Here is a 26,030-nt window from a genome sequence, read left to right on the forward strand (position 1 = left end):
ATCGTGACAGAACGGCACCGCCAGTGCGTGCTCAATGATGAGCTTCTGCCTCCTCATGGTATTATAACCAGAGTCGCAAAACATCGTCCGGGAGGTGATTGACCGTAATTTTGGCGACCGTAAGACAACATTGAATGCTCCACTTAGATGTCGTTACAGTGCGTCGATGGCAGTCTCTCTTGTACCTGTCCTAACGCTCTGTTAGTTTACCATGGCACTGCAATATCACCAACAGTTAGCTCTCGTTAGAGTAGTCAACTGATGTTGACCTGAGCCTTTTGTAACACCAAATCACGTACCAGATCACTAACCCTGACCACACGTGCTTTGCCCGGAGAGAACCCAAGGGAGCTTACTGTGGCTAGACGGTGATGAAATAACAAATGAAGTAGGTTATAAGGGCGGACAAGCAAGATCCGAGTTTACTTGCATGTGGCGGCCAAATTCTTCATCGGTATTTGGCGAGGTTTAACACATCTTGTACCACCAAGCCAATAATACAGCAAGGAGATTCCTCACTGCTTACATGACTGGTCGTTGGCACCATTGGGCCAGACCCCTCCTTCCTTTACGTGACATCGAACTCAATTATTTAGATAGGCCGTGGGCGGCATAAAGGTCACAGAATCGCACCAATGCCCTCATCCGACAAGTTCACGGGATTTACTACAACTTCCAAAGTAGAGTATTAGAGAGACATGGCCGTTCTGTCCAGATTAGCAGCTTCCTAAGCGCTGCACTGTTCCAAGGGTGGCTGCTGCTGCAAGTCTAGCCCTGGAAGCTGGCTCGCACTGAGCCCACAGCTGAATGCTAGTCCGGACTCTGCATATGTACTCCGTAGAGCCTCGGAATTCTACACAACAGTCCGTCTTCCCCTTGTTCCAGCGTCCTTGCTGGGAGAGGGCAGTGCAGTGTCGGCTAAATATTGTTGACATGGAGCAAGCTTTGCGGAGGGAGCAGTCTTGATACAAAGGCCGACTTCCTTACCAGGTACATTATACAACATCCCAGCCACGAAGTGCCGTAGAGGGGGACCGACCTTACCGCATTGGGTCCGATTATCCGGCAGGGTGGCTTTCTCCTCAGTGCTCTCAGACTCCTCACCTTGCCAATGCCTGGTCCCAAACTGTCCTGCTGTTGTTGGGTATCTACCAGCTCGGCTCTGCGTTCTTCTTGTTTCTCAGCCTACTGTTTTCCGAGGATAAAATTTCTACATCTGGAAATGATGGCTGCTATCTTCATATCCTCACCACTACATGCTCACCACGGCAATGACGACTCCAGTACCCTCTGGGCAACACGGAGAGACAGAGCGCCCGCGTTCCAAAATTAACGGATAACGAAGTTGGAGATATCTGTGATATCTTTAGCCCCAATACAGAAGAACCTTGTGATACATCTATCAGCGGGATGGCTGATTTATATCTATCTCTAGCCTGCTGTCAATATATCACGCTCACACGAGCCACTGGCCTTGTTGTTATTATCAGTTCTTAATAGGTTTTTTATGTACTGTTTACAATATGACTGAATCGCCTGAAAAAGCGCTTTCCAACAGTAGCGATGGGGTCGATCATCTCGAACATGCTTCGCGCACCCATGGAAACGATGTAGATGACCTCAACACGCTGGGCTACAAGCCCGAGCTACAGCGCAACCGTTCCATGTTTACACTATTATTCCAGTCTCTTGCCATAGCGGCGGTTAGTCTTCTTCAGCTATGGAACTTGGCTACTTATTGCCAAATTGCTGACCGCTACAGATTCCCTATGGCTTTGGTGCACCGCTCATCAATGCAGTCTATGGCGGTGGTAAGTCAACTGGCACAATGCAGATAGGGGAATGTGCTCAATACTGACTGTGATCGTATTTGGCTTTCAGGACAATTGGCCATGTTCGTTGGGTGGATCATGGTCTGCATATTGGACGAATGCATAGCTCTGTCTCTCGCAGAGCTGGCAGCAAAATACCCTACCTCAGCAGGACCTTACTACTGGTCTTTTCAGATTGCTAGCCCTCGATATCGGACCGTTCTGTCATTTATAACGGGTTGGACTTGGCTGGTAGGCAACTGGACCATAACACTATCAGTCAACTTCGGATTTGCATCCCTTCTTGCCGCGACTATTGCGATTTTCTACCCCGAGTATGAGTGGCAGCCTTGGAAACTCTTGTTGGTCTTCTACGCTCTAACCCTTGTAACGTTTTTTATCGTTGCATTTGGAAACAAATTTCTGCCAAGCGTAGACACCTTTTGTGCTGCATTCACAGCTTTGACGATCTTCATCACTCTCATCTGCCTGTCTGTCAAAGCCGAGGATGGCAGACATTCTGTAGCAGATACACTAGTGAGTTTTCACCTTGCTCGGTATGGCGCAACAACCTTTTAACAATCGCTCTTCTCGCATAGGCCCATTATGACACTACACTCTCCGGGTGGGGAGATTTCTCATACTTGATCGGGATTCTGCCACCAGCCTACACGTGAGTAACTCTCCCTTCTTGAGCCTTGAAACTCTTGGTCTGGTGCGCCCTGCTGACCTTTCTCAGATTTTCTGCCATTGGCATGATAACGTCCATGGCTGAAGAGTGCGGTGATGCTACCACCAAGCTTCCCAAGGCATTGTCACTCTGTGTGCCCGTTGGATGCATAGCCGGGTTATTCTTCGTGAGTTTCCTTTACAACCAGCTCGAAGCTTCTTGGGTGGTGCATTCAATTTAACGGTGCCTAGGTCATCCCAATTTGTGCAACTTTGCCCGATTTGCAGCTTCTCTTGGAGGCGCCCCTCGGCCAAGTCCTTCCCTACCTCTATCTTCGCGTAATGGGAAGTTCCGGCGGCGCCTTGGCTTTGACCATTCTAATTCTTGCCATCACGCTTCTCTGCTCGATATCCATTACTGTGGCTGCTTCGAGAACAACTTGGGCATTCGCTCGGGACGAAGCTATTCCTGGTGCCAAGTTGTGGTCGAAGATTCATGGCCGCCATGGCACTCCAATCTGGGCCCTTACACTGACGACAGTGATCCAAATGTTGCTAGGTTTGATCTATCTCGGATCTAGCTCAGCCTTCAACGCCTTTGTCGCTGTTGGGGTGATTGCACTAGCAGTCTCCTACGGTGTCCCGATCGCTTTGTCAATGCTAACTGCACGAAGCGGCGTGAATACTGCGCCGTGGAACTGCGGCAAAGCGCTCGGTTGGGTAGTCAATGGTGTTGCGGTCTGTTGGATCGCGCTTGAGCTCGTATTATTCTCGATGCCGCCCGCTATTCCGGTAACCGCCGTGACGATGAACTATGCCATCGTCGTCTTTGTAGGGTTCATGGCCATAAGCGCCGTATGGTACTTTGTTCATGCCCGCCATGGTGTGTTCTATACCTTCCATCAGGTGGTCAACGTTGAGGCTAACTTTGTGTTTGCAGTTTATCAAGGACCTCCCGCTTCGGATGGATTAACCATTGCAACTAGATAGGAGGGTGTGGATTTACGAGTGATAAAGAGTAAAGAGTAGCTTTTCAAGCGAACGGACAGTGAGATGGTCTAGTAATATATTTTCAGTTCCATTCAACACGTTGATAAAACATCCTTTCGCAGTCCACATCATGGGTCGTTGTTCCTCCAGACCCTTAACTTCCAATATATGGTAGCCATTTGTCCTAATCAGCAAAACGTCGAGCCTTGAAATCAAGCCAACGCCACTTTTATGATCATATATGCGTCAAGGTTTACATTCATCGACTCGTGCCTTTCAGTAATTCTCCAAAAATTCTTTTCCCCCTTGCTCCCGCTACCGAGAATATGACTACAACTACTATTCACTACCTGTATTCTAACTCATTAATGCCGTAGCAGCAGCAAGTTAGAGTGAAGAGTGAGAACGAGCTGCAAACAGTAGCGGACAAGAGCCATACGGCCTGTGATGGGACAAACACAAATGATCAATGCAAACCATTTGTCGGAAACGTCCTCATCGGCCAACAGTCAATTATTCTGGAAGCGAAAAGGCGAACCGGCAAGTTTTATTTGCCCAGTCAAGTAGTCGAGCCGTGGCCAATGCTGTCGCCAACTCGCGCACGAAGTCTTCTCGTATCTTAGCGCAGTGGTGTGTTGGTACTGCGGTGGATTATTCTCTTGTTCATCAAATCAATAGCGGGCGAAAGCCAGCGACATGCGTAGACATGCAGGAAGTACCGTTTAAAGCATCTTAGTTTGCGAAAAATAACAGACAGCTGAGAAGTGATAAAAGATATTTACATTTGATGCCGTAGTTTCAAGATGGGAGATATACCAAACACCACCGTTTTTGGCGGTTATCGAGATAAACCGACAAATATAAATAAGCTGTTCCACCTGGTACAGGTACGGTCTCAGCTAAGAGAGATAAAAAAAGTCTGAGATTGATAGTCGTAACTCTACTAACCATGCTGGTTACTCAGTTCCTTGCATATCCGCCGCTCCTGGCGTGCCAGGTAAGTCGTCTTGATGACCCTTTCCACCTATGGATGTGAGAAGACTAATGTTGTTTTGTTCTTTTACATTAGGCGCTGGCGTCCCCTATAGGAGTGGTAGAAGATGAAGCACCACGGGGCCTTGAGAAACGGGTGACGTATGTGCGAAAGAATATTGTGTGTGGTCCAGGTCCTTATCGGTGGCCGAATTGCAAAGTTGAGAAGATCCCTGGGTTACCATTAACTGTCCCTGTGCCGCATCCAAGATTGTGCCAAGTATTTCAATGTCATGAAACCGCTCATTATTGCCTCTGCAACGATGTAGGTCCTATGTTCCACCGATCGCCTACACCGGCTATCAAATATACATACATATCCACCCAAACGTCTGGTCAAAACAGTCTCGGTGTGATAGCTCTTGGCTAACTGGTACTAGAACCCGGTAGGCGTAGTAGTCGACGGTAGGCATGCCAGGATTGCGGCAGAAGACTTTGTAAGAGAGTGCTTCAAAGAGAAGAGTATTGGTATCGGCCAGGTGTTTTCGGGTGGTGGATGGAATCTGATTATTAGAGGAGGCATACGCCGCCAGGTGGTCAAGGTGTACGTACCTTCAACCGTATCATCGGGTGTTCAGCCGACCGCTCTTGTAAACGGAGCATCTCCGAGCTCTGGGTGCATTGTGCTGCGAGGAGGCAGTTGCGGGCCATGGAATAAAACAGTTGTACATTGCAGTCTGGTGTGGCATAGTTTAAATACAGCAACTAATCTTGTCTTGCGGTTTCCATTTGCACCAGGTGGTCTACGAACTAGGCGCCTGACCGGGTAAAACAAAACAAAACCTACATCCAGAGAGAGTCGGAGACATCTCGTTTGGTTTGGCTGACATTTTTGCCTCTTTGGGGTTAGCAAAGTTCTGCAAGAGTAAGCAGACCTGATCGGCGGTAGACCATGAACTCCGGAACGTCCGCCTGGCCGTTGACTGTATTCCCTTCTTCAACAGCAAGGTTTCCACATCAGTGAACAAAGAATTTGTCTTCACCGATCGCGGGCCCCAAGTCTGAACCACCTCACCTTTTCCTTCCAAGTGCGCGGACATCGATTTCGCAATAGAGTGCTGCAAAAGGTGGTTGCCAGCGTCTTGGAGTGGCGAAACGATGGCACGACCAACTATTGATGAGAGACAAGCCCGCAAGAAAATTCAGAATCGTCTGAATCAGAGAGCTCACAGTACGTGTCAATAATTTTCTGCCGCACGAAATACTCTGGGTCGGGACTAATAGGAGAGTAGGAGATCGTAAGAAGACGAATTTGGGTCGGCCACTGAAGTCTGGTTGCAGTCCTTACCAGGTGAAGCGCTGGAGACTTGATGAGACAAATATCACATATCTGGAAAGCAAAAGATCAGCATGTAAATTTGTGGCTGGTAATCGCAACGACGACGTCCATGCGCATCTACGCGAAACGATCCCTTGTCCCGCTGAACTACACTCTTACGGCCAAAAACTACACTACGATGTGTCGTCGCTCCAAAGGAAATTAGGGAGAGGAGATGTTTTAAATGCTTTGGCAGACAATATTCTAAATTTGGTGACGTACAACGCATTTCGGGGGCTATTTGCAAACAAAAAGATGCTATCACAACTTGTTAAGCACGTAATTCCTCATCAAAAAACGGCGGAACAAATTGACATTATGGACCGTTTTCCCGACCCGGCAATTATGCTGCCATCAAAGCCCAATATCCCACCTTGTCTGATGCCGACTCGTCTGCAAATGCAGGTGCCGCACGCGACTTGGATTGATCTCATTCCATTCCCCTTAATGAGAGACAACCTCATCATGGGACATGATCAATTTAACCATAGCGAGTTAATCGCAGACGTAATAGGGAACTTGCTGGCCCACGTTGTCTTTGAAGACAACAAGTTTCATCCGAAATCCCAGTTGTCATTGAAAATAGTCAATCGGGCGAAGTATCGGGAAGACTCTGATGACCGCAGAGGGTTGATATTATGGGGGGAGCCATATCAACCGGGGAGCTGGGAGGTGACACCAGGCTTCTTGGAGAACTGGGGATGGACCGTCTTAGGATGTACAGAACTCATGGAGGCAACCAACAAATGGAGAGTTCTGAGAGGCGAAGAGCCCATTTCTAATAATGCATGATTATTCGAGGCAGAAGCCCAGCAGTCAATCTGGGCGTTATTTGTGGTTCGCGTTGGACATGCCTTGAAATCTTGAAAGAATCCCTAGTGCCTCATGAGTCATGACTAGCAGATGTTCTGTGTTGAAGTGCCTCGGGTGAATACAAGGAGATTATCTTGTGGTCAAAGATGGACGACGAGACACGAAGCGAAGGAGATGTGACAGGTAACGAAACTCTAGCGCAGCACGGATCATGGAATCTCACTAGTCATACCTAAAAGGCTTTGCACCTGAAATAATCTCGGCTGAGCAGTTGCACGTACCAGACAACGCCCAGGTTCTCACTGGCTGGTTGGAATTGGCCAGCATATCGTGCGTACTAGAGACCACTAGGCGGCCACATTTTCCATGCAGAGACGCAACCATGTTCCGCCTCATATCACGAAACACTGGTGCAATAATTACATCATGGTCTACGCTCGCAAGTCCGTGTAAGTCGGTCGTAAATGCAAGTTGATTCCCGAGTCGTTAAGTTGGCAGCGAATTGACAAAGATGATTAGTCTAGGTAGGGACTGTTACTCTTGATGCTACTCCTGCTCGTGGTGATGCAGCCACGGAGCCGAGCATGATTGAAGTGAGACCCGATCGTGGTCGGCCGAGGAAGAGACTATTTCACGGCTCGCAAAGCATTTGGTGTCTTACAAGAAGAGTCGCCTCGGACGCAGGGAAGCCAACCATCGGCCTCGGATCTCTCTCCCATTCGCGGACGATGTCGATCAACCAATTCTCGGCTTATACATTTCCCGCTATCACGACATTGGGGCAGATGCTGGGCTTCAGGTCCGTCCTTAGCGCATACTCTTATGCCTGGTAGACCATAGAAGCATCCCGGATTGATGACGATAGAGTGCTTTAAGTAGAGCTGGCGATTAATACCGAGGACATTACGGTGACCGCGGAGTTCACGTGTAAGTCTGTTGTGAAAGCCCAGTGAATAAATCCAAGGTCCATTTTATTGCACCCTTCCCTCCTTTCCGGCGTTGATCGTTATTCCTCCAATGTTTTGTTCAATGTGACTCATGCCAGACATGTCCATCATTCGCAAAAGTCCGACTCAGCTGAAGTCAGCACAGCAATGCGCCAGAAAGAACGCCAGCACCCAGTAGGTTTCAGGCATCGCTTGACGTTTGAAACGTGCTGTTTGGACCCTCATCGCATTTGGAAATGTCTGTAGTCAAGACTGGAACTACGCGAGCTCTGAAATGATGTCTAAAATATAATGCCTCGAGCTGAAGTATACGTCTCGGATGGATCAACGGACGATGTCCGAAGATATGCAGAACAGTAATGGTCGCATTTGGCAAGCATAATACAAGTAAACCACCTGTCTAAGCCTACCATCGGCTTCCGAGAAGCCGTAGCTCGTAGGGATCAGCAAATCTCTTTTTTGCCATTGGTGGCCGATTCCTGGGTGCGAAGAGGTCGAAACGAAGCAACGTCACGGTCATGCGCATCTTACTTCCGACAACAAAGATCGCTACCAATCCCGCGTGTGCTCAATTCCGTGTCTGAATGTGATGCATGGGCCCGAGGAGTTCAAAAATACAGACGGTTTCACAAACATTCGTGTTGCAGAAGACAATTTGCAAGCGGCAGTGCAGATGTTGCAAAAGGAAGCAGGGTCAAGCTGGTTTTCGTCTGATATTTGCGCCAAACCATAACTCGCCTTGGAGACAGAGATGCCGCTCGCTTCGGGCATGTACTATCAGATCGTTTAACAAGCCAGAGAAGGACGGAGAATGCTGGACATCTGGTGTGATGGCTGCTGCGCCAAGCCGGAGGAAGTTGCCGAAGCGACTTTGCCGGCCGCAGCCGCAAACTGCTCCCATTCGAGCGTTGATGGCGAGCAGTGCAGGGAGCTGGCTTTAGCTGGCTTTCTGATACCACCTTCTTGAGTGTGTGTTATCAGATTATGGACTAGGGGCTGTGTGAGACCTCTCTCGGCCGGCAGATTCATCCCCAGCCCTCCCCCTCCATCTAAAACCAGGTCGACAAGGCATCGGGTGCACACAATCAGATCCTCAAGTGTCCGATTTTAGTCGACCGGGCGGGTGCTAAATAAGCCACGCCCGCCTGGGGGCTGAAAAAGTTGAGCCGTCTTACATGCAGTTCCCTGGTCTGGTGTAATCGTTCGTACAAGACAGCCATTATACGATGCAGAGAAAACCGAATTCCACGCCGTCTATGGAAGCCTATCTCAATGTCCTATCCGAACCCGACCGTATAGAGCAATCATTGATACATTGTCTCCGCACACTTACAACACTCTCCCCAGTGCGCCTCATGCAGCTTACTCGCGATGATGGCGTATATCTATCGTCTCGAACGCCATATCACATGTGGCTGCTGTCAAGGGCCCCCGAAAAGCTTTATACGCATCCATGGCCCTGTTGCCAAGACCTGTTGTGCTCAGCTTGTGATACCATACGCTACCAAGCTCCCCTCCAAGAGTCTAACTTTATATTATTCGCCTTCACTTTGTCGTTGTGGCGTATGCAAAAAAAAAAAATTCCGGACCAACCGCGTAAATGCCAAATACAACAGAAGACTTACAAACGGCCGTGTTGAGCAGCCCTCAACAGCCACAGGCTGTTCGCGGCAAACAACGGCCAGCATGCGAAGAATGCCGGCGACGCAAGTTGCGCTGTGATGGCAAGCAGCCTCGGTGCAGTATTTGTGAGCAAGTTGGCATAGAATGCGAAGTAAATACGAATAGGCAGCCCCGAGGTCCGAAGAAAGGCTACATCAAAGCTCTTCGGAGCAAAGTTGGTAAGATTTGAGTTACTGATAGCTCAGTTTTTCTCCTCCCCAAACTGTGTATTGCAGTTTCTAAACACTGCTATTATTCCTTCCGCGAAATTTCGTGTCAATACGTCCTTGTACTGACTGAGTTTCTTCAGCAATGCTGGAGAGTCAACTTTCATCTCAAGAGCAGGGTAACGAGGCCGTGTTGGCAGAACCCGTGGCACCGCCTGTATCCCTGCCGCCAGAAACAGCCACCAGCCAGGTCACCATGGACTCTGTGGAATCTGTTGCTGGCCTTTTCTCAATGAGAAGAGACTCAATCTCAGACTCTGACGTCTTCTTCCCAACTCCTCTTGTCGACTTCACCGGATTTCCCGACTTGAGTTTGGTTCCCGAACCACCCATCACGCCACCGACAACGTGTTCCAGCACTCAGTCTTTCAGTATTCCCGAGCTGACTCAATCTGAGCTGTAGGTCATGCCTCACCCCCATTACTAGCCATTTGCTGATAACATTCATGCAGAGACCAGTTGTATTTCGATAGAATACATGCTTCAATTCCCATTCTCCACCAACGACGATACCTGTCGTGGTCCAAAGCCATGACCAAGACCAAGTCACGCATTGCACTGCAATACTCAATGTGGGCGCTGGCAGCAATGCTGTCGGCCCAGTTCAAACACTTGGCTGAGGGCTTCTATCAGAACGCAAAGCAGACACTCGACGGAGCGAACTTGACTTACATGGGGCAAGCCGTAACAGTTGACGTTGAGCTTACACAATCCTGGATTCTAGTCGCCACTTACGAGTCCATGCGAACATGCTACAACGAGGCTTGGGAAAGCGCTGGTCGTGCGTTCCGGCTCGTGCAACTGATGGGATTTCACGAATTGGACGGACCTGGTACAACTACTGCAATCGACAACGATGCCGTGTTAACAGAGGAAAAGCGAAAAGCATTCTGGATGGCGTATTTTCTCGACTACTTGTTTTGCATGAGAAATAATCTCCCGGTTACTATAACTGAGCACGCTGTAAGCCTTTTCTCACCAATTTGATGACCTTCAGATCCCAAGGTGGCTGACACACATCATGTAGATTTGTACTCGCCTCCCGGGGCCGGATGCTGACTTTCAGAGTGGTCAGCCTGTTGAGGCAGGATATCTCTCTGAATCAATTGTTGACCGCAACCCTCGCGTCAAGTCACCATTCAACGAATGCGTCATCTTAGCCGCTATCTGCGGACGCACCTTATTTCATATTCAGCAGTGTAATACACGGTCCGTAAACCGTGATTTGGACTTTTCATGGCCTGACTGGCACGGCTGGCTCGACAATGTTCTGGCTTTGAGGCTGCAAATTCTCTCCCAGAATTACCCATCCCCGGCTAGTTCTTACGACTCAATGCTGTTATTTGTCAATATCATGGCTAATGCATTTATTGTATGCCTCTACCGGAGCATCGGCTCGATGGACTGGCCCAGCACACAGAGTACATCAATGCAAATGGAGTATCGACAATGTGCACTATCGTCTGTGGAGAAGGTCATTACCCTTTCACAAGCTCTGACAGACTTCCACTTTTCCAAGGTAGGGCTATTTTAACTGTGCAATCAATACTTTTGAGTCCCAAGCTGATAATGTGGTATAGGTTCATCCATTAATGCCCATACCGCTGCTCTTGAGTGCCGAGTATTTGTATTCCAACCACGCATCCTCCGCAGCCTCCTCCTTGCTACGGAAACTATTCAAAACCTTCCGGCACTTAAAAAATGTCAATAATCCTGAAGAGAGTTATAATGACTTGCTCAATCTCACATATGTATTCCCCACCATTTAAGACATTTGTCAACACTCAGTTTAAGGGGCTACTTGCTTTTCTAATGGGGGATGAGAGGAGTTTTATGATTTCAGAAGTGGCGTAGAATGGTATAGATCCAGGCTCATATCTAAATGGTGCAATGTTACTAGTCAACAAAACTGTTGTTCAAAAATGTCCCAGGCCAGAGTGAAGAGCGATGCCAGTAGACTCGGAGAACTACCCAAAACAGAAGAAGCTTTTCGGCACATTGTGTCACCAACCAATGTTAGAGAATAGGCGGTTGTTCTAATTTCTCGTTCATCTTCCTGCGCTAAGCATCCACTCGCTTGCTTCTATGGTCATGTCGCGGTATTCTCTTCTGATCCCTTTGACAAATCTCTCTCCTGGCCTTCCCGATGTTCCAATAACTCTCTGCCAAAGGTGCGCGCCAATCAGGAATTCTTAGACGGAGTTTGTCAAAACCCGCGGTATTGAGCTTCATGTTGCCACCGAAGGAGGAGGCCTTTCTATAACCCTTCCGTATCGGAGGTATTAAGTCCATGACGAGCGCTTCTAGAGTAGCCATTGGTGAATTTGTCGATGATATCACCCATGTTGATAACATATGAACTCTCTTTGGGTTGGCCATGCATCTGGTCTTTGTTAGAAAGTACCACACCTCCAGGACCCTGGTGCCCACCACTTGCAGTAGGATCGCGACGCATCCGAAATCGGTGTGATCCGCAACTGGTAGCCAGAATTAGCATTCCTTTGGGAAGCACATGCATACAGAGAAACAAAAAGGATCGAGATATGTTCACCTCCGAATTAGTCATCTTCCAGTACTTCTTGCGGACCGTACTGCCGTACCATCATGGATGGATGCATTATCAGCAAGGATACGCGGGAAGACATCCATCCCCAAGACTTAGGAGGGCCACGAGGCGAAATTATCAGGAAGCTTTTGGCCAAGGCAACCGCTTGCACACAGTGCTCTATTGTGGGAGCCCGGAATACCGCATCTAGACGAGATTTAGGTCAGGTAATTGACATGTTGAGAAGCTACCAGCATCCAGGTAATCCGAGGGGATCTTCACGCCAACAATACAGGGCTGCCAAGCTGTTCAAAAGTTGACCATGACGGCAATGTAGCATCAAATGTTTTCTCAGGGTCAGAGGTTCCCGTACCTCTTTGCATCTGGCAACAAGTCAGCAGGGTGTTTTGGCATCAGTAATCGCCTCCAATTTCCAAGTAGTTTGTCCATTAAAGTTATGAATCGGGACTTCCAGTCGGTTTTTCGGTGGCAATGTAAAGAAGGGCTTTGTAATGTCGAGCACGGCGTTTTGTGTATCCTGGGTAACTCACAACACCGACGAAGCCATGCGTTCTGCATGCGTGGCGAATTTGACGAATGTCCCTGTTTTCCTTCTTCAGTAGAGCCTGCAGACATTCCTGGCTAGTGTCAATTGTCGGAATAGTCTCCGGGACTTTGGTCGTCCGGTTTTGAGCTGCAAAAGTCAATCACGACCACCAGACACCAGTAAAATGCAACACTGTCAGATTCGGCCAGCCTGTCCGAACAGCGTCGCCAATATCTTCATATTCAGGCATGATAAACTCTGTATCGAACCTATAAGTACGCTCAAAGCCTTGTACTCTAAAACGGTACTAAAACAAAGTACAAAAACGCCCTCAAAAAGTGTTTCGTAGCTGGTAAGAATGGCCCATTTCCCCTCAAGCCGTGTTCGGCGGCCCCTTGTACGTGGTGCCCCAAATTGTGATGTGGACTACAGTTGAAGGGGTTATATCACTCGGTGATCTCGCTGCAAAACAAAATTTGCCTACGAGACACTGGCGAATTTATTGCGGGATAATGTTTCTCTGTTGTAGACAACGGCCACCGAGTCACTCCCGCAAGTGCAGCCCGGACTTTCGGGGGAGGACTGGAGGAAACATTTGATCGGAGTAAAGTTTTTCTGTTGCAAGAGGAGTTCGTACCAAGCGGCACCTCGGATTGTCTTGCCGGCCGGCATCGTCGTGTTGGTCGCATTGTGAGAGCTGATCTGGATCCCTGGAGCATTGAGACGCTAAGCGGTGGCCACATGTGCCCTACAAATGCATGAACAAGGATCGATCTCCCAGCGGACATAGCATTACCGAAGTAGGCAATTTATATCTCCAAATTCCATGCCGAGGGCCACCAGTGGCGGCGGCAGGGGCTGGCCAACCCGGCAAGTGTGGCATGGGCTTATCAATCGGCCCCCATCGGAGGTACGATGGGTGGTCTGTCTTTCGACTTGGGACGATCGATGGGCCAGATGATGTATGCTCGTCGTGACAACTAACAAATTTACAACGCGGCACACCGGCTATGGAATTGGCGCATCTGGTAAAAGCAACTTCAGCCTAAGGAAACAGCCAGCACTTTACTCTCAGAGGGGGGGCGTTTAGATAAACAATACACAACATTGAGTGGTCCAGGAGGCGTAAAAACTGTTGAACACATTGCAACTTGACAGATCGGTACTCGATAGAGCTCTAATGTCAAGGCCCTCGGTGAGTGGGCTATCCGCCCTTTGATTCACCACAAGGTGTTTCAAGCAGCAGATGGGAAATTGGCAGGTCTTGCATTGGGAGCGTCACTGATCAAGGCCCCATGACATTTTCGGATGTGCTGCTGTCTTTGGCACTGTTTAGTTTCGCATTCTGCCTCACGATCCAACTGGTTCAAGGTACTATAACCTCGACTGATGGCGCCGGGAAAGATGCGAGCAACAGTTGCCTAGCAATTTGCCTTGTGGATAGATACTTTTACGTCCTTAACTTCACTCAACCCAGTGCGACTCGCCCAGAAACCAGTGACCTCGTGTTGTCTCATTCCAGCACACTGCCGTGGCTCGGTCGGATGCTCGGAAATGCAACACCAGAGGTCAGCGGCCCTTGATCAACCCCTACGGCGTTAAAAATGTTGCTGAAAGGCATGCAAACTTCTCCTTTCGTCAATCCTACTCTACATTTTGTTCTTGAATTCTTGTGTATCCGATACAGTGACACTGCTGTCAAATTGTGGCAGCAGCAGCATCAAATTGTGACAGCCGAGATTGGTTCGCCGCATTCAAACTCAATCGTTAGGAACTGGCCCGCTCTCAGCAATATGTTATAAGTTCGGTTTTAATTGTGTTGCAGACATCATGTTGCGAGGACATCAAATCCCACAGTCGAATGACAGCAGCATACAGCCGTCACTGGCAGACACCTCGCACGATGACGGCATAGCATCTTTGAATGCTGATCCTTCAGTTGCGCGTCAAACCCCTTGCCCTGCAGCCAATGCAGAGGGTGACGAAATTCGATATTCATCGACTCAGCCAGTCGTTGAGCCTTTAGAAGCAACGACACACAGTCTGATAATTGTGCCACGTTCTCAGAGACGCGGCCTGTTGGGACAACTATCGTTCGTGCCGGAGGTTGAGAGGCCATACCAGTACAGTAACCTAACGAAATGGGGAATTACGGCCACTGTATCAATTGCTGCTTCTACCGTCCCATTTGGATCAACAATCTTCTTTCGTAAGTGTCAATATCGTCAGGGATATCCGTATTCTAACAACGTTTTGAACAGCTGCTCTTGGAGACCTCTCTAAAGATTTTCGTACACAACCCACAATTGCAAACCTCTCCGTCGCCTTATACATGGTCGCAATGTCCGTATTCCCACTCTGGTGGTCCTCGTTCTCTGAAGAGTTTGGCCGGCGGTCCATTTACCTCATCTCATTTTTTCTCTTTATTATTGCCTGCATTCTTTGTGCTGTAAGCACCAATATTGCCATGCTCATTACGTTTCGTGTCATGGCAGGCGGATGTGCGGCCAGTGTCCAGGCCGTTGGCGCAGGGACGATTGCAGATGTTTGGGAATCGAAAGAACGCGGCCGTGCCATGAGCTTGTTCTATCTTGGGCCGCTGCTTGGTCCTCTACTTGCGCCTATTATAGGTGGCGTGCTATCCCAAAGTTTAGGTTGGCGATCAACAATGTGGTTCTTGTCCATTTTTGGCCTTGTTGCATTTTTGTTGCTGCTCTTTATGCTCCCCGAAACCTTGGTATCGTCGAGACATGTTGACCGGCGTCTCCAGAGCACGCGCCCCAAGACATTCCTTAAACAGCTGCAGCGAATCTTTGTTGAACCTTTGGGAGTTTTGCTATTTTTGAGATTCCCGCCTATTCTCATAACTGTTATTCTAGCTGCTATAGCTTTTGGTGCACTATTTATTGTCAACATTGCCATACAGCAGAAGTATGCAGATGCCCCATACAGCTTCAAGCAGACAATCGTCGGGCTCCTGTATCTTCCAACAGGAATTGGTTCAACTTTCGCATCGTTTCTGGGTGGAAAATGGCTTGACTACATTATGGCACGAGAAGCAAAGAAGAAAAAACGGTACGATGTAAATGGGCAGCTTCTCTACTTGCCGGAAGACAGAATGAAGGAGAATATGTGGTTGGCGAATGCAGTCTACCCTCTCGGATTACTCTTATTTGGATGGACCCTGGAGTATGGCATCTTTTGGTTTGTCCCGTCTATCGGTTCGTTTCTATTCGGGCTTTCATCCATGCTAGTATTTGTAAGTCCATCCATCCAGGCTCCATCACCCTGAGCGAACATTATGAATCATCCCGCGACTGACACAACATACTCAAGTCTGCTGCAACAACGATGCTCACGGAATTTGTTCGGAAAAGAAGCTCAGCCGGTGTTGCGGTTAATAACTTTGTTCGAAATATACTCAGCTGTATTGGAACCGTGGTGGCATCGCCGTGGATTGACGCCATAGGAGTGGGCTACGTCTCAACGGCTGTTGCGCTGTTCTGCTTAATAGTTGGATATAGTGCTATATGGCTGCTCAGACGCAATGCTGAAAAGTGGCGGGACCAAATGGACCAGGCTTTAGAAGAAAGGTAAACCTGTGGATCTCGGATGAGGATAGACATCTGATAATAGAGCCACGATTGTCATTTGCAACAAACATCTTTTTCTTATATCATGTGCACCGTTTTGACATCAGGTTATGATCTTTTCTGTCTGAGGTAGCCTTATGCAGTTTCCCTTTAATTGCCAGTATCAGCTTGCCTTTGTCAGTTGATGATTGCAGGAACAGTATGCAGCATACTCTATCACTATATTTTGTCTAGTAACGCCATGTCCGAGCATCAAACTAAACAAGTGGTTCATTGAACCTAAAAAGATTTTTGGCATCCCATTTCTTCTTCAACGCCCGGAGACGAGGCAGCTTTTCGGATCCATACAAAGACTGCACCGCTTCATCTCCATGACCATAGCTGACGTACACAGAGAGCTGACTATAACCGCTAACTCTGGTTAAATCATTTCGGCACTTGACGGCAAAGTCATTCACCTTCCGCTCAAGGGAACTATTGCCAGTCGGATACTCAAAGTTAAAGAGTCTAGTAAAGAGGAACTATGTCAGAACCGGTCCTGTCACTATTGATGTTGTTGTTGAATCCGCTTCACTTACAAATGAGCATTTGCATCACGGTGCGGATAAGCAGTTGCGTCGTCGGCCACTGCTCTAATTCCCTGTGTTGGAAACGCTTCGATGTAAAAGACACTTTTCTGAGTCTCTGGGTTTGCTTGCACAAACTTGTTCCAGTTATCAAACATGCTCACATAGGTGTCGACATCAAACGTTTTCACTGCCAGCCCGTACAGATTGGCATTTAGTCCCTTCGGACACCCCATGCCCAGCACTCCCCAGAAGGGCGCATTGAGAAATGTGTTCCAAGGCACTTCAGAGACATTTTGCCTTATGTGATCAGCCGTCAGCAGCGGCCGAAGCAGCGACTCAGCCTGTTTTTTAGGGCCGATGTACACCACATTCAGGGTAAATGTTGCCTATAACCGTCAGTCTGCTTCTCTGCGCATTTGTGTATCTCTGGGGACATGATCTCACACACCTCTTTCCTTTCGGTGGAATAACCGATGAGAAGGGTTGGCGACAAGCCAATGGGCATGGTGGTTTCATGATCTTTCAGCCAGTTCATAAGAGTTCGACTTTGGCTCAAGGGAAAGTCAATGTCTACATTGGTGACATGAGACACTGTTTGATCATGGACCCTGTATGTGGCCGAAAGTATTATGCCGTAGTTCATGCCGGCACCCCGAACGGCCCAAAACAAATCCGAATTCTGCTTTTGTGATGCAAGCGTAACTCTCCCATCCGCAGTAACAATCCGGACGGACAAAAGCGAATCTATGATCATACCATGATAACCGCTGTAACGGCCAACACCCCCGCCTAATGTAGCTCCTAGCATCCCAATGCAGGGACAAGAGCCAGTCTCTGCCGGCAGGGTCAGTAACAGCATTCTGATAAGGAATAAAAGGCAAGACACTCACGGATTTCTTTGCCTTCTTTGAACAGTGGATCGAACACATCCTGGAAATGAGTGCCACCACCAATGGTCATCGTGTTTGCGGTAGCATCCACGGATACGCTTCTGAAAAATCCAAGATCAATCTCAATGCCGTTTTTCAGGTTTCTGAAGGTCGTAGCAAATCCATGGCCGCCACCAGTTGCAAGAAACGGAATATCTAAATCTGAACAAAATTTCACCTGAGTGACGTTAGTGCCACCATTACCCACGAAGACATGAGCGGTGCCTCACAATCTTTTGCACATCAGATTCTGTGGCAGGTTTAATAGAGGCGATATAAGTGGGTGAACCGTGGATGGTGTACCGCTGGGTAGTTTCTGTCGTCCAATTTTTATCGCTGGGGAAAAAGAGCTGAGTGTGAGGAGACAGTTCATTGCGGAAGTTGTTCAGCTTCTGAGACAAGTCTTCCAAATGGTCAAAGGTGGCAAAAGCCCATGAACAGTTTGCGGCAGTAGACAATACCGCTACGAGGGAAAATAAGCGCATCTTTCTGGTTAGCAGTTTAGGAAAAGGTGAAACAAGCCAACAGGGTTGAAGTTAGCCTACGTGCTGATGCTTCAAAGGGAAAATCGCCCTTTTGTAAATGTTAGTTCCACGTTGACGTCCACACTCATTTCTATTCCGAAGAGAACCGACCTGCCTGCCGCAAGGTACAGGGCAATTTCATTTGCAATTCCACAACTACCTACATCCTTTCCCAAACCTGCAGCATTGCGCAGGGTACAACGACAGTGGCGGGTTAAATAAATATCTCGGGATATCGTTTCTCACTGTCCCCACTCCCACTGAAACTAGCCTCCTGTGAGTAGGTGATGTCTGAAATGCCCTTGAGAGGTCCTGCCGTCCGGACATTTCTGCGCGTACGTATTTGAATTCGCCCCATGCGACTTACCGTACGGACAGGGAGGTGTTTTGATGTTTCGCAAATCTTTAACCCGAGCCCAACTTCAAGAATCGCGACGCCGCAAGAGCAATGTGCACATGGACTTTCAAGGAGCTCAAGCTGGCTTAGAAGAACGGTTGCCGCCTCACGTATGTATCTTGCTTTCTCGATTTTTCCAACCCTTTCAACTCTGCAAAATCAGATCTAATTACTTGAAAACTTGCAGTTTCTATTCATTGCACCAAGTGCAAATAATCCCTGTCCTCTGAGCGTGCACACTATCCATACCAAACGATCTTTGCCAGCCTCAACCGCTGCCGCACTGGCTAGTTTACAGATAGCCCTGCAAGACACGAACGTTGGCCAAAAAATCCGATACATCAGCAATTCAGAATGAGCAATTACGAGAAGTCTCCAACAATTGACTGCGGCAATGAATCACACGCCAGCGGCAGCACAATATTGGAGCCGCGTCGACCTCCTCAAACCGGTGCTCCGAGCAACCTGCCAGGAAACATAATCCAATCAAATTCAGCCGACGAAAAGTCAAAAGGACCTCCAAATGGAGGTTTAGTTGCTTGGACTCAGGTTCTTTGTGGATTTATGCTGTTTTTCAACACCTTTGGCCTCCTCACATCCTTTGGTGTCTTCCAGACTTACTACGAATCAGAGGCTATTTTCAACCATTCATCTTCAGACATATCGTGGATCGGATCCGTGCAGGCATTTCTCGTTCAGTTCTGTGGGCTCATTTCAGGTCCAGTCTATGATAGAGGTTATCTCCGTTCTCTCCTCTGCGCTGGATGTTTTCTCCTCGTCTTTGGACACATGATGCTCAGTCTAGCCAACACCTATTGGCAAATTATACTCTCCCAGGGAATATGTATAGGTATTGGAATGGGGTGCCTATATGTCCCTTCAATATCAATACTGCCATCTTACTTCAGCACCAGGTTGGGCTTGGCAATCGGTGTTGCCTCGTCTGGCAGCTCTTTAGGCGGTGTCATATATCCCATCGTTATGCACCGGCTATTAGAAAACATTGGCTTCCCATGGGCAGTTCGTGTTATGGGATTTATTGCTCTCGCTACCATGACAATTCCCATATCCTTAATGAGGATACGTCTTAAGCCAGCAAAGGCGCGAGCCCTAATTGACCCAGCTGCGTTCACAGACTGGCCATATATTTGGTTTACAGTGGCGACCATGATTGGCTTTATGGGTATAACAGCTTTTCAGTTTTACTTCTCTTTCTATGCCAAAGCAAATAAGCTTACCAGCTCTGATCTCGCATTTGATCTCGTACCAATTTATAACGCCGTATCTGCGATCGGGCGCATCGTGCCAAATGCCATCTCGGATAAGACTGGCCTCTTCAATATCTTGGCCCCTGGTGTCTTGCTCACCGGTGTCGTATACTACTGTTCCATGGCTGTTCATGAGAAGGGCCCTATGATTGGTGTTACTATATTGGGAGGATTTTTCCTCGGCCTTCTCACAGCTCTGCCGCCAGTCTGTTTTGCAGCTCTAGTGAAAGACAAGTCCAAGATAGGAACCAGAATTGGAATGGGTACCGCAACCATTGCATTCGGCCTTTTAGTGGGTGGTCCTGGCGCAGGCGGCATTCTACGTGGTCAAGAGCCTTTGAATTGGAGTGGTTTGTGGAGTTTTGCTGGTACAGCCATGGTGATATCAGGCATCATGTATGTGCTACTCAGAATACATAGATCTGGTTTCAAGCTCCTTGTCAAAGCCTGAAACTTTTTTAATAAATTGTAGCGTATTCTCTGCGCATCAATCTTCGTGACTTGTTAGTGATTTCGGGGGTTCATATTGCTGTCAGCGTTGCCACCTCCTACTTTGGCATAGAAATGTACATCTTATCACAAACTATACAGGATGGTAAACCCATGTGTCAAGATTTTGAGGCGAGAAAAGAAGGCCACATCGGAACACGAAGCTGTTTTATCCATGACCATGACATCAACAACACAATGGGCTCTAGTTCCGAGTATAGCTATCATGACATGTTTTTTTATTGCTTACATATCAAGCTCTTACCCCATTCATATGTCCATTGCCTTTACAATCCGTGTTGGTAGCCAGACCATTCCTGCGCAAGCTGTTGATCGCTCTGCCATATTTCTCGATTGACTCTTTAATCATGCCGTTGGAGTCAAAATTCCAAATCTTGTATGTACGGTCCGTGATTTCCTCAAAGCACGTCTCAGCCTTGACCAACTTTGCTGGATCAGCCCAGTCATGATGTTGCTGCAAGTCACAAAGCCGTCGACTGCTATTGACGAGCCACTGACTACGACGGCGCCTAATACTGTCGTAAACTTGAAATGCCACAGGTATCGCATCCCGCCGTGACGCACCTTCTAGTCGGATTGAACTGGACACTTCATCCAGGAGCACCGACAAACACAGTGCGTCTTCAATGCCCATTCCTGCCCCAGCCCCATGATGCGGACTGCTGGCATGAGCGGCATCTCCAGCTACGCAGATTCGCCCCCGATTATAGTATGGCATAGGATGCTCCCACAAGTCGAATACTGCCCATACGGGAAGGGTGTCAGGGAACAAGTCAATCAGACCACGCACCACCGGACTCCAGCCAACGAGTTTCTCCTGAATATGCTTTCGGAACCCAATGGAAGTCGGAGATTTTTCTGCAGGCCACTCGTTGGCGTCGTGAACAAAGGCAGAAACATTGCAAAGAGTTCCATTTGCAACTGGGTAGTGGAGGACATTTGCCCCAGGCCCAATGTGGTTATGGAATACACTCGCTTTGAACTTTCCCAGTATGTCGACAGCTTTGTTCATTGGAATCAATGAGCTGTAGAAATTGACGTGGGTGTATGACGGCTTAGATGCGACCGACGCTTCACTGAGGACAATTTCTCTTATTCTGGATTTGATACCGTCACACCCTACAACTTTTGCACAAGTTAGATCAGATAGTCTTTGCACGAATTAGTTGAACGATAGATCGCGGTGACAGAGGACCTACTTGCATCAGCTTCAGCTATTGTCCCATCTTCGAAATGAAGCTGCAGTTTGCAATCATCACCGCCTTCTTCAACCGTTCTCAATCGTTTCTTGAATTCGACCATTCCCTCGGGTAAGTCTTTGGCCAATTCTTCTAGAAACCGGTCCCGCCGCGTACCCTCGATGCTTTTGTATCCCGCATCGACTTTGCAGTACAGCTTTTGATCATGCAAGTGTTGAACGTTGCCGCGATCGAAGCCATCGATCCATCGCAGGTAGTCATGAGGGTCATCTTCGTCGGCTGCAGATACGGCGACTCCTCCGCCTCGATGTAAAGCCGTAATCACTCCTGGGTCAATCATTTGCATACAAGCCTTAGCAGCACCATTGAACCCAATACCAGCTCCAATATCCCGAAAACCTTGCGATTGCTCATATACTTTGACTTTTATTTGTCGGCGTGTCAAGCCAGCAGCCAGTACTAGACCAACGATGCCACCGCCGATCACCGCAACTTCAACAGATTCAGTGTCCTTGTTGTAGGATGGCATGGTTGTGGTGAGTAACTCACAACCTGTAATGGTGATGCTTTGACTAAACCCCAATCAAAAATTTTGCAATAGTGTCCCATATTTTGCGTTGACTGAAGGCCTGGGGGACTACAAGTATTGTTTGTCTGCTTTGGAAGGGCTTCTTCTGAGCTCGGCATTTTGTTTTCGCTCCAGTTGCTTGTTGTCAGTTGTTGATCCGCGTACGAGCACAGCCCGGACTTTTGTTTCCCGACAACGATAACTGCATCTCAATGAGCCTCCCCGGGCGAAGGGAGCGTGATGCTTCGCTGGTTGTATTGTCATCTTAATCATGTTCGTGCAACTCTGCACCCAGTCGAATTTAAGAGCTGCTCGTGTCCGAAGTGCATGCCTCTAATGCCTGGCTACCCTCCCGCAGACCAAACAAGGGAACAAAAGAAGTACAATTGCTCGTATAAAGCCTTGTCTTAGTATCGAGAGACACTCTTTTCAGCGACTTACAGTTATCTTCACTTAGTACGCTTTTGCATTTGTTTCTGTCTTACACAAAAACCACTACCGATTTACTCTCGGCCTTCATGACAGACCAAACTTTGCATCTGCCCCGAATTCTATGTCTGCACGGTGGTGGGACAAACGCACGCATCTTCAAGGCGCAATGCCGAAAACTCATTGCCCATCTCTCAGCAGACTTTCGCCTGGTCTTTGCAGAAGCGGCTTATGCATCACAAGCAGGGCCAGATGTAATGAGTGTCTACAGCACTTGGGGTCCCTTTAAGCGATGGCTGAGATGGTTGCCTATACACCCTGAAGTCAGGCCAGAAGAAGTCGTCGAGGAACTGGATCTCTCGTTGAAGACTGCAATGACAGAAGACGATGCACTCGGTGCCACGGGCGAGTTTGTTGGTTTGCTGGGATTCAGCCAAGGAGCAAAAGTGTGCGCGAGTATCCTCTATCGACAGCAGGAAAGCCGGGAGGAGTGTCAAAGTCGGAATCGATTATACAACTTTCGATTCGGGATCTTGTTCGCAGGCAGAGCGCCCTTGATATGTCTTAGTCCAGAAGCTCCTATTGGGATTTCTCTTCCAGACGCTTCCCAAATCACCGACGTGAAAGAGTTCACCCGGCCAGACCCAGGCGTGCACAATACAAGTCATGTTTTACGAATTCCTACCCTACATGTTCACGGGAAACAAGATCCAGGTCTGCATCTCCACAGACAGCTATTTGAGCAGTTTTGCGATCCAATGACCAGAAGATTGGTCGTATGGGATGGGAATCATCGTTTGCCGTTGAAATTTAGTGATGTAGCTCCAATTATTCATGAGCTTCGTGAGCTTGTTGAAGAGGCGAACAGTTTCTTTGATGAGACGCATCACAAGGAGAGGTTATGGATGGGGAGAACGTGTCTTTAGCAGATTAAGTTTGAAATTGTACATAAAAGCTGGACTATACTACGGAACGAGATTTGAGACCTGGGATTTTCTTGGGGTTCTCCGAAAGTCAATTGGATCTGGAATATGGCCACTTAATGCACCAGGCAGCTTGAGTCGGCAATGTTGTCGGTGGCTATATTCTTGAACCACCAACGTTTCCCCGAAAACGATTAACCATGCTCCCAAACTCTTCCGGCATTAATTTGCTCGTTTCGGACTAATTTTGGTATTCCACATACATGCATGTAGTGGGAGACAAAGAATGGCTCAACTCAGCAACGTCCCCGGACTGGACTAAGCAGCCGAGGCAAAGCGCTGTATGACCATTGACCACTGTCAAACTCTCCTCATATTGCCCCAGCCGTGTTGTTCTTAGTAGTGAAAGTCAACCTGACGAAATGTCTGATGGGTGACATTGCTCGCGCATGTTATAGCGCCCGGCAGCGTACTGTTGCCAGCTTTGTCTTCATGGTATGGACCTCTGGGAGAATCGAGATCCCCGGCGTGTCATCAATCTTGTGCAAAACCAAACTTGCAAAGGTGTTTGAACGTGTTGGGAATTGGTCGCCATCTTGATGGGGAATGGCGGATTTCTGTCCACTTTAGCTGCTGCTCCCCCATTAACACAGTGGTCAGATGATCTTCGTCCGGGGTAAAGCTTGCTCTAGTTTTGCTGCATTAATTGGTCGTTCGGCAGGGTCTCAGCCGCCGGGCGAATTTCGCGTCTTCGGAAATGCCCAGTCAAGCTGGAGACACTTGGCGCATAAATTCCAGCCAAACTGCAACCTAGTTCTTAGCCGTGGCATAGATGTGGCTGGCTCAGTTCGTGTCGTATCTTCTGTTGAGCAGTAGCGGCTTCTACTTGACCGACCTTCTTCATCGCAACCTGGCTGTCCGGTTTAGTTAATTGCTGACACACCTGACATGGTGGATAAGTCTTGTTGGTCTTGGAACAGATATTGTACCAGTTGACCTCCAACAACTTTGGAAGGCTAGGCAGTCAGCACATGGCGTCACTCTACGAGCAACCTGGCTAAATCGCTTTGAATTGTCACCCACTTTGCTCGTGAATGTTTCGTGCCACCCACCACTCTGCGACGTTCATCCCAATCTGAAATCATAGCTCGCCAAGGAGTTCATCCCTACCCATCTAGAAAAAATGTCTAACATCGGAGAGGTACGTGGCTAAGCGTCTATGCAATATGAGAATACAAGATGGTTAACATACTACTCGTAGTTGGCTGTGAAAATTCACAATTGGCGCGCGGGAGTTGGAAAACACAAAAGCACACAGCAAAAGAGCGCAAACCCCCTACGGGCCGGAGCCATTTCAGCTGCCGCTATCAATTGGACTGCATTCTTTGATCCCATTGACACTCATCCGGATATTGTCCTCGCAGGGGTTGCTGCTCGGTCCTTGGCCAAGGCCGAGGCACAGATTGCACACTACAATCTGAAAGATGTGAAGGCGTACGGCTCATACGAAGAGCTTCTGGCGGATCCCAACATTGACGTCGTCTATACCGCACTGCCGAATGGCTTACACGCCGAGTGGGCCATCAAGGCGATGGAAGCAGGGAAACATATACTTGTCGAAAAGCCCATAGCATCCAATGCGAGTGACGTCGAGAAGATCAAGCAGTGCTCCATAAGAACAGGCAAAGTTGTCCTTGAAGCCATGCATTGGCAGTTCCATCCTGTTGCGCATGCCGTCAGGGAGGAGATTGAAAGCGGCAAGCATGGAAAGATCCTATCTTTCCGTGCGAGGATGACTCTTCCACGAGGCACGCTCTCTGCCGACGACATTCGACTGAAGTACGACCTCAGTGGTGGAGCAACGATGGACCTTAGCTATGTGCTCTCGGCGGCATCTTATTTCTGTGGCCTCGATTCAACTACGTCTATTGACATACAGAAAGCGGTGCCGCGCCTCAGCCCCGGGGATCCAAAAATCGACGAAGCCATGGATGTCGAATTTGTTCTGACAGACCATGAAACTGGCGTGGAAGCTTTCTGTACTACTCACGGTGATTTACTGGAGCCCAAACTGCTGGGTATTGTCCCTAGATATTGGAACATGATGCCGTCCTGTGCTATTGAGCTTGAGAAGAGTCAAATCAGCTTGGACAACTTTGTTGGGCCGCATATGAGCCATTCAATCGACATTATAGAAAAGGATAGCAAAGGAAATGCAACCGGTAAAAAGAGGTCACTACACTTCTACAAAGGCGGCCCCAAGTGGGGAGACAGAGGAGAAGCTTGGTGGACAACATATCGGTATCAGTTGGAGGCGTTTGTCGAGATGGTCAGAAACGTACAACAGGGAAAGAACCACACCATGCCACCGTGTTGGCTAAGTCTAGATGAAAGCCAGTTGGTAATGTCGGTTATTGATGCTGTTTACGAAAACGCAGGGCTCCCCAAGCGAGAGTCGCGTGGTCTGGTTGCGTAGCTACTCAAAAGTATGAGGTTTTGTTGATGGCACAGAGCGGCACCATTTACAAGATGTGCAAATGTGGAGGATTTTGCGGATTGA

General features: G+C 48.4%; 10 protein-coding genes across 10 annotated transcripts; 8 read left to right on the forward strand and 2 right to left on the reverse strand.

Annotated features, from left to right (window-relative positions):
• Nucleotides 1-1,523: 1,523 nt before the first annotated feature.
• VFPPC_10832 (amino acid permease) lies at nucleotides 1,524-3,470 on the forward strand (the record flags this gene model as incomplete). Its single annotated transcript, XM_018289139.1, has 6 exons — nucleotides 1,524-1,703; nucleotides 1,763-1,811; nucleotides 1,882-2,348; nucleotides 2,411-2,484; nucleotides 2,551-2,668; nucleotides 2,733-3,470. 6 exons carry the CDS (start codon nucleotides 1,524-1,526, stop codon nucleotides 3,468-3,470), a joined length of 1,626 nt encoding a protein of 541 aa, XP_018142817.1.
• A 469-nt stretch (nucleotides 3,471-3,939) lies between these two features.
• Nucleotides 3,940-4,206, forward strand: VFPPC_10833 (hypothetical protein; the record flags this gene model as incomplete). The annotated part of the gene is made up of 1 exon (XM_018289140.2): nucleotides 3,940-4,206. The coding sequence occupies one exon, from the start codon at nucleotides 3,940-3,942 to the stop codon at nucleotides 4,204-4,206; it is 267 nt and encodes an 88-aa protein (XP_018142818.2).
• A 5,348-nt stretch (nucleotides 4,207-9,554) lies between these two features.
• On the forward strand, nucleotides 9,555-11,238 carry VFPPC_10834 (Zn(2)-C6 fungal-type DNA-binding domain-containing protein; the record flags this gene model as incomplete). The annotated part of the gene is made up of 4 exons (XM_018289141.1): nucleotides 9,555-9,868; nucleotides 9,922-10,432; nucleotides 10,497-10,988; nucleotides 11,050-11,238. The coding sequence occupies 4 exons, from the start codon at nucleotides 9,555-9,557 to the stop codon at nucleotides 11,236-11,238; spliced, it is 1,506 nt and encodes a 501-aa protein (XP_018142819.1).
• Nucleotides 11,239-13,525: 2,287 nt separating this feature from the next.
• Nucleotides 13,526-14,144, forward strand: VFPPC_16351 (hypothetical protein; the record flags this gene model as incomplete). The annotated part of the gene is made up of 2 exons (XM_022429011.1): nucleotides 13,526-13,643; nucleotides 13,762-14,144. 2 exons carry the CDS (start codon nucleotides 13,526-13,528, stop codon nucleotides 14,142-14,144), a joined length of 501 nt encoding a protein of 166 aa, XP_022284338.1.
• A 247-nt stretch (nucleotides 14,145-14,391) lies between these two features.
• On the forward strand, nucleotides 14,392-16,158 carry VFPPC_10835 (multidrug resistance protein; the record flags this gene model as incomplete). Its single annotated transcript, XM_018289142.1, has 3 exons — nucleotides 14,392-14,770; nucleotides 14,823-15,820; nucleotides 15,898-16,158. 3 exons carry the CDS (start codon nucleotides 14,392-14,394, stop codon nucleotides 16,156-16,158), a joined length of 1,638 nt encoding a protein of 545 aa, XP_018142821.1.
• A 253-nt stretch (nucleotides 16,159-16,411) lies between these two features.
• On the reverse strand, nucleotides 16,412-18,137 carry VFPPC_10836 (FAD-binding protein; the record flags this gene model as incomplete). The annotated part of the gene is made up of 5 exons (XM_018289143.1): nucleotides 16,412-16,661; nucleotides 16,733-17,109; nucleotides 17,172-17,557; nucleotides 17,614-17,830; nucleotides 17,883-18,137. 5 exons carry the CDS (start codon nucleotides 18,135-18,137, stop codon nucleotides 16,412-16,414), a joined length of 1,485 nt encoding a protein of 494 aa, XP_018142822.1.
• A 790-nt stretch (nucleotides 18,138-18,927) lies between these two features.
• VFPPC_10837 (MFS monocarboxylate transporter) lies at nucleotides 18,928-20,292 on the forward strand (the record flags this gene model as incomplete). The annotated part of the gene is made up of 1 exon (XM_018289144.1): nucleotides 18,928-20,292. The coding sequence occupies one exon, from the start codon at nucleotides 18,928-18,930 to the stop codon at nucleotides 20,290-20,292; it is 1,365 nt and encodes a 454-aa protein (XP_018142823.1).
• A 291-nt stretch (nucleotides 20,293-20,583) lies between these two features.
• Nucleotides 20,584-22,079, reverse strand: VFPPC_14833 (salicylate 1-monooxygenase; the record flags this gene model as incomplete). Its single annotated transcript, XM_018292601.1, has 2 exons — nucleotides 20,584-21,470; nucleotides 21,551-22,079. 2 exons carry the CDS (start codon nucleotides 22,077-22,079, stop codon nucleotides 20,584-20,586), a joined length of 1,416 nt encoding a protein of 471 aa, XP_018142824.1.
• Nucleotides 22,080-22,636: 557 nt separating this feature from the next.
• On the forward strand, nucleotides 22,637-23,473 carry VFPPC_10838 (alpha/beta-Hydrolase; the record flags this gene model as incomplete). The annotated part of the gene is made up of 1 exon (XM_018289145.1): nucleotides 22,637-23,473. One exon carries the CDS (start codon nucleotides 22,637-22,639, stop codon nucleotides 23,471-23,473), a length of 837 nt encoding a protein of 278 aa, XP_018142825.1.
• A 1,180-nt stretch (nucleotides 23,474-24,653) lies between these two features.
• Nucleotides 24,654-25,946, forward strand: VFPPC_10839 (NAD binding Rossmann fold oxidoreductase; the record flags this gene model as incomplete). The annotated part of the gene is made up of 2 exons (XM_018289146.1): nucleotides 24,654-24,671; nucleotides 24,732-25,946. The coding sequence occupies 2 exons, from the start codon at nucleotides 24,654-24,656 to the stop codon at nucleotides 25,944-25,946; spliced, it is 1,233 nt and encodes a 410-aa protein (XP_018142826.1).
• Nucleotides 25,947-26,030: the final 84 nt, after the last annotated feature.

Source organism: Pochonia chlamydosporia, chromosome 5 (assembly GCF_001653235.2).
Source record: "Pochonia chlamydosporia 170 chromosome 5, whole genome shotgun sequence".
NCBI lineage: Eukaryota > Fungi > Ascomycota > Sordariomycetes > Hypocreales > Clavicipitaceae > Pochonia > Pochonia chlamydosporia.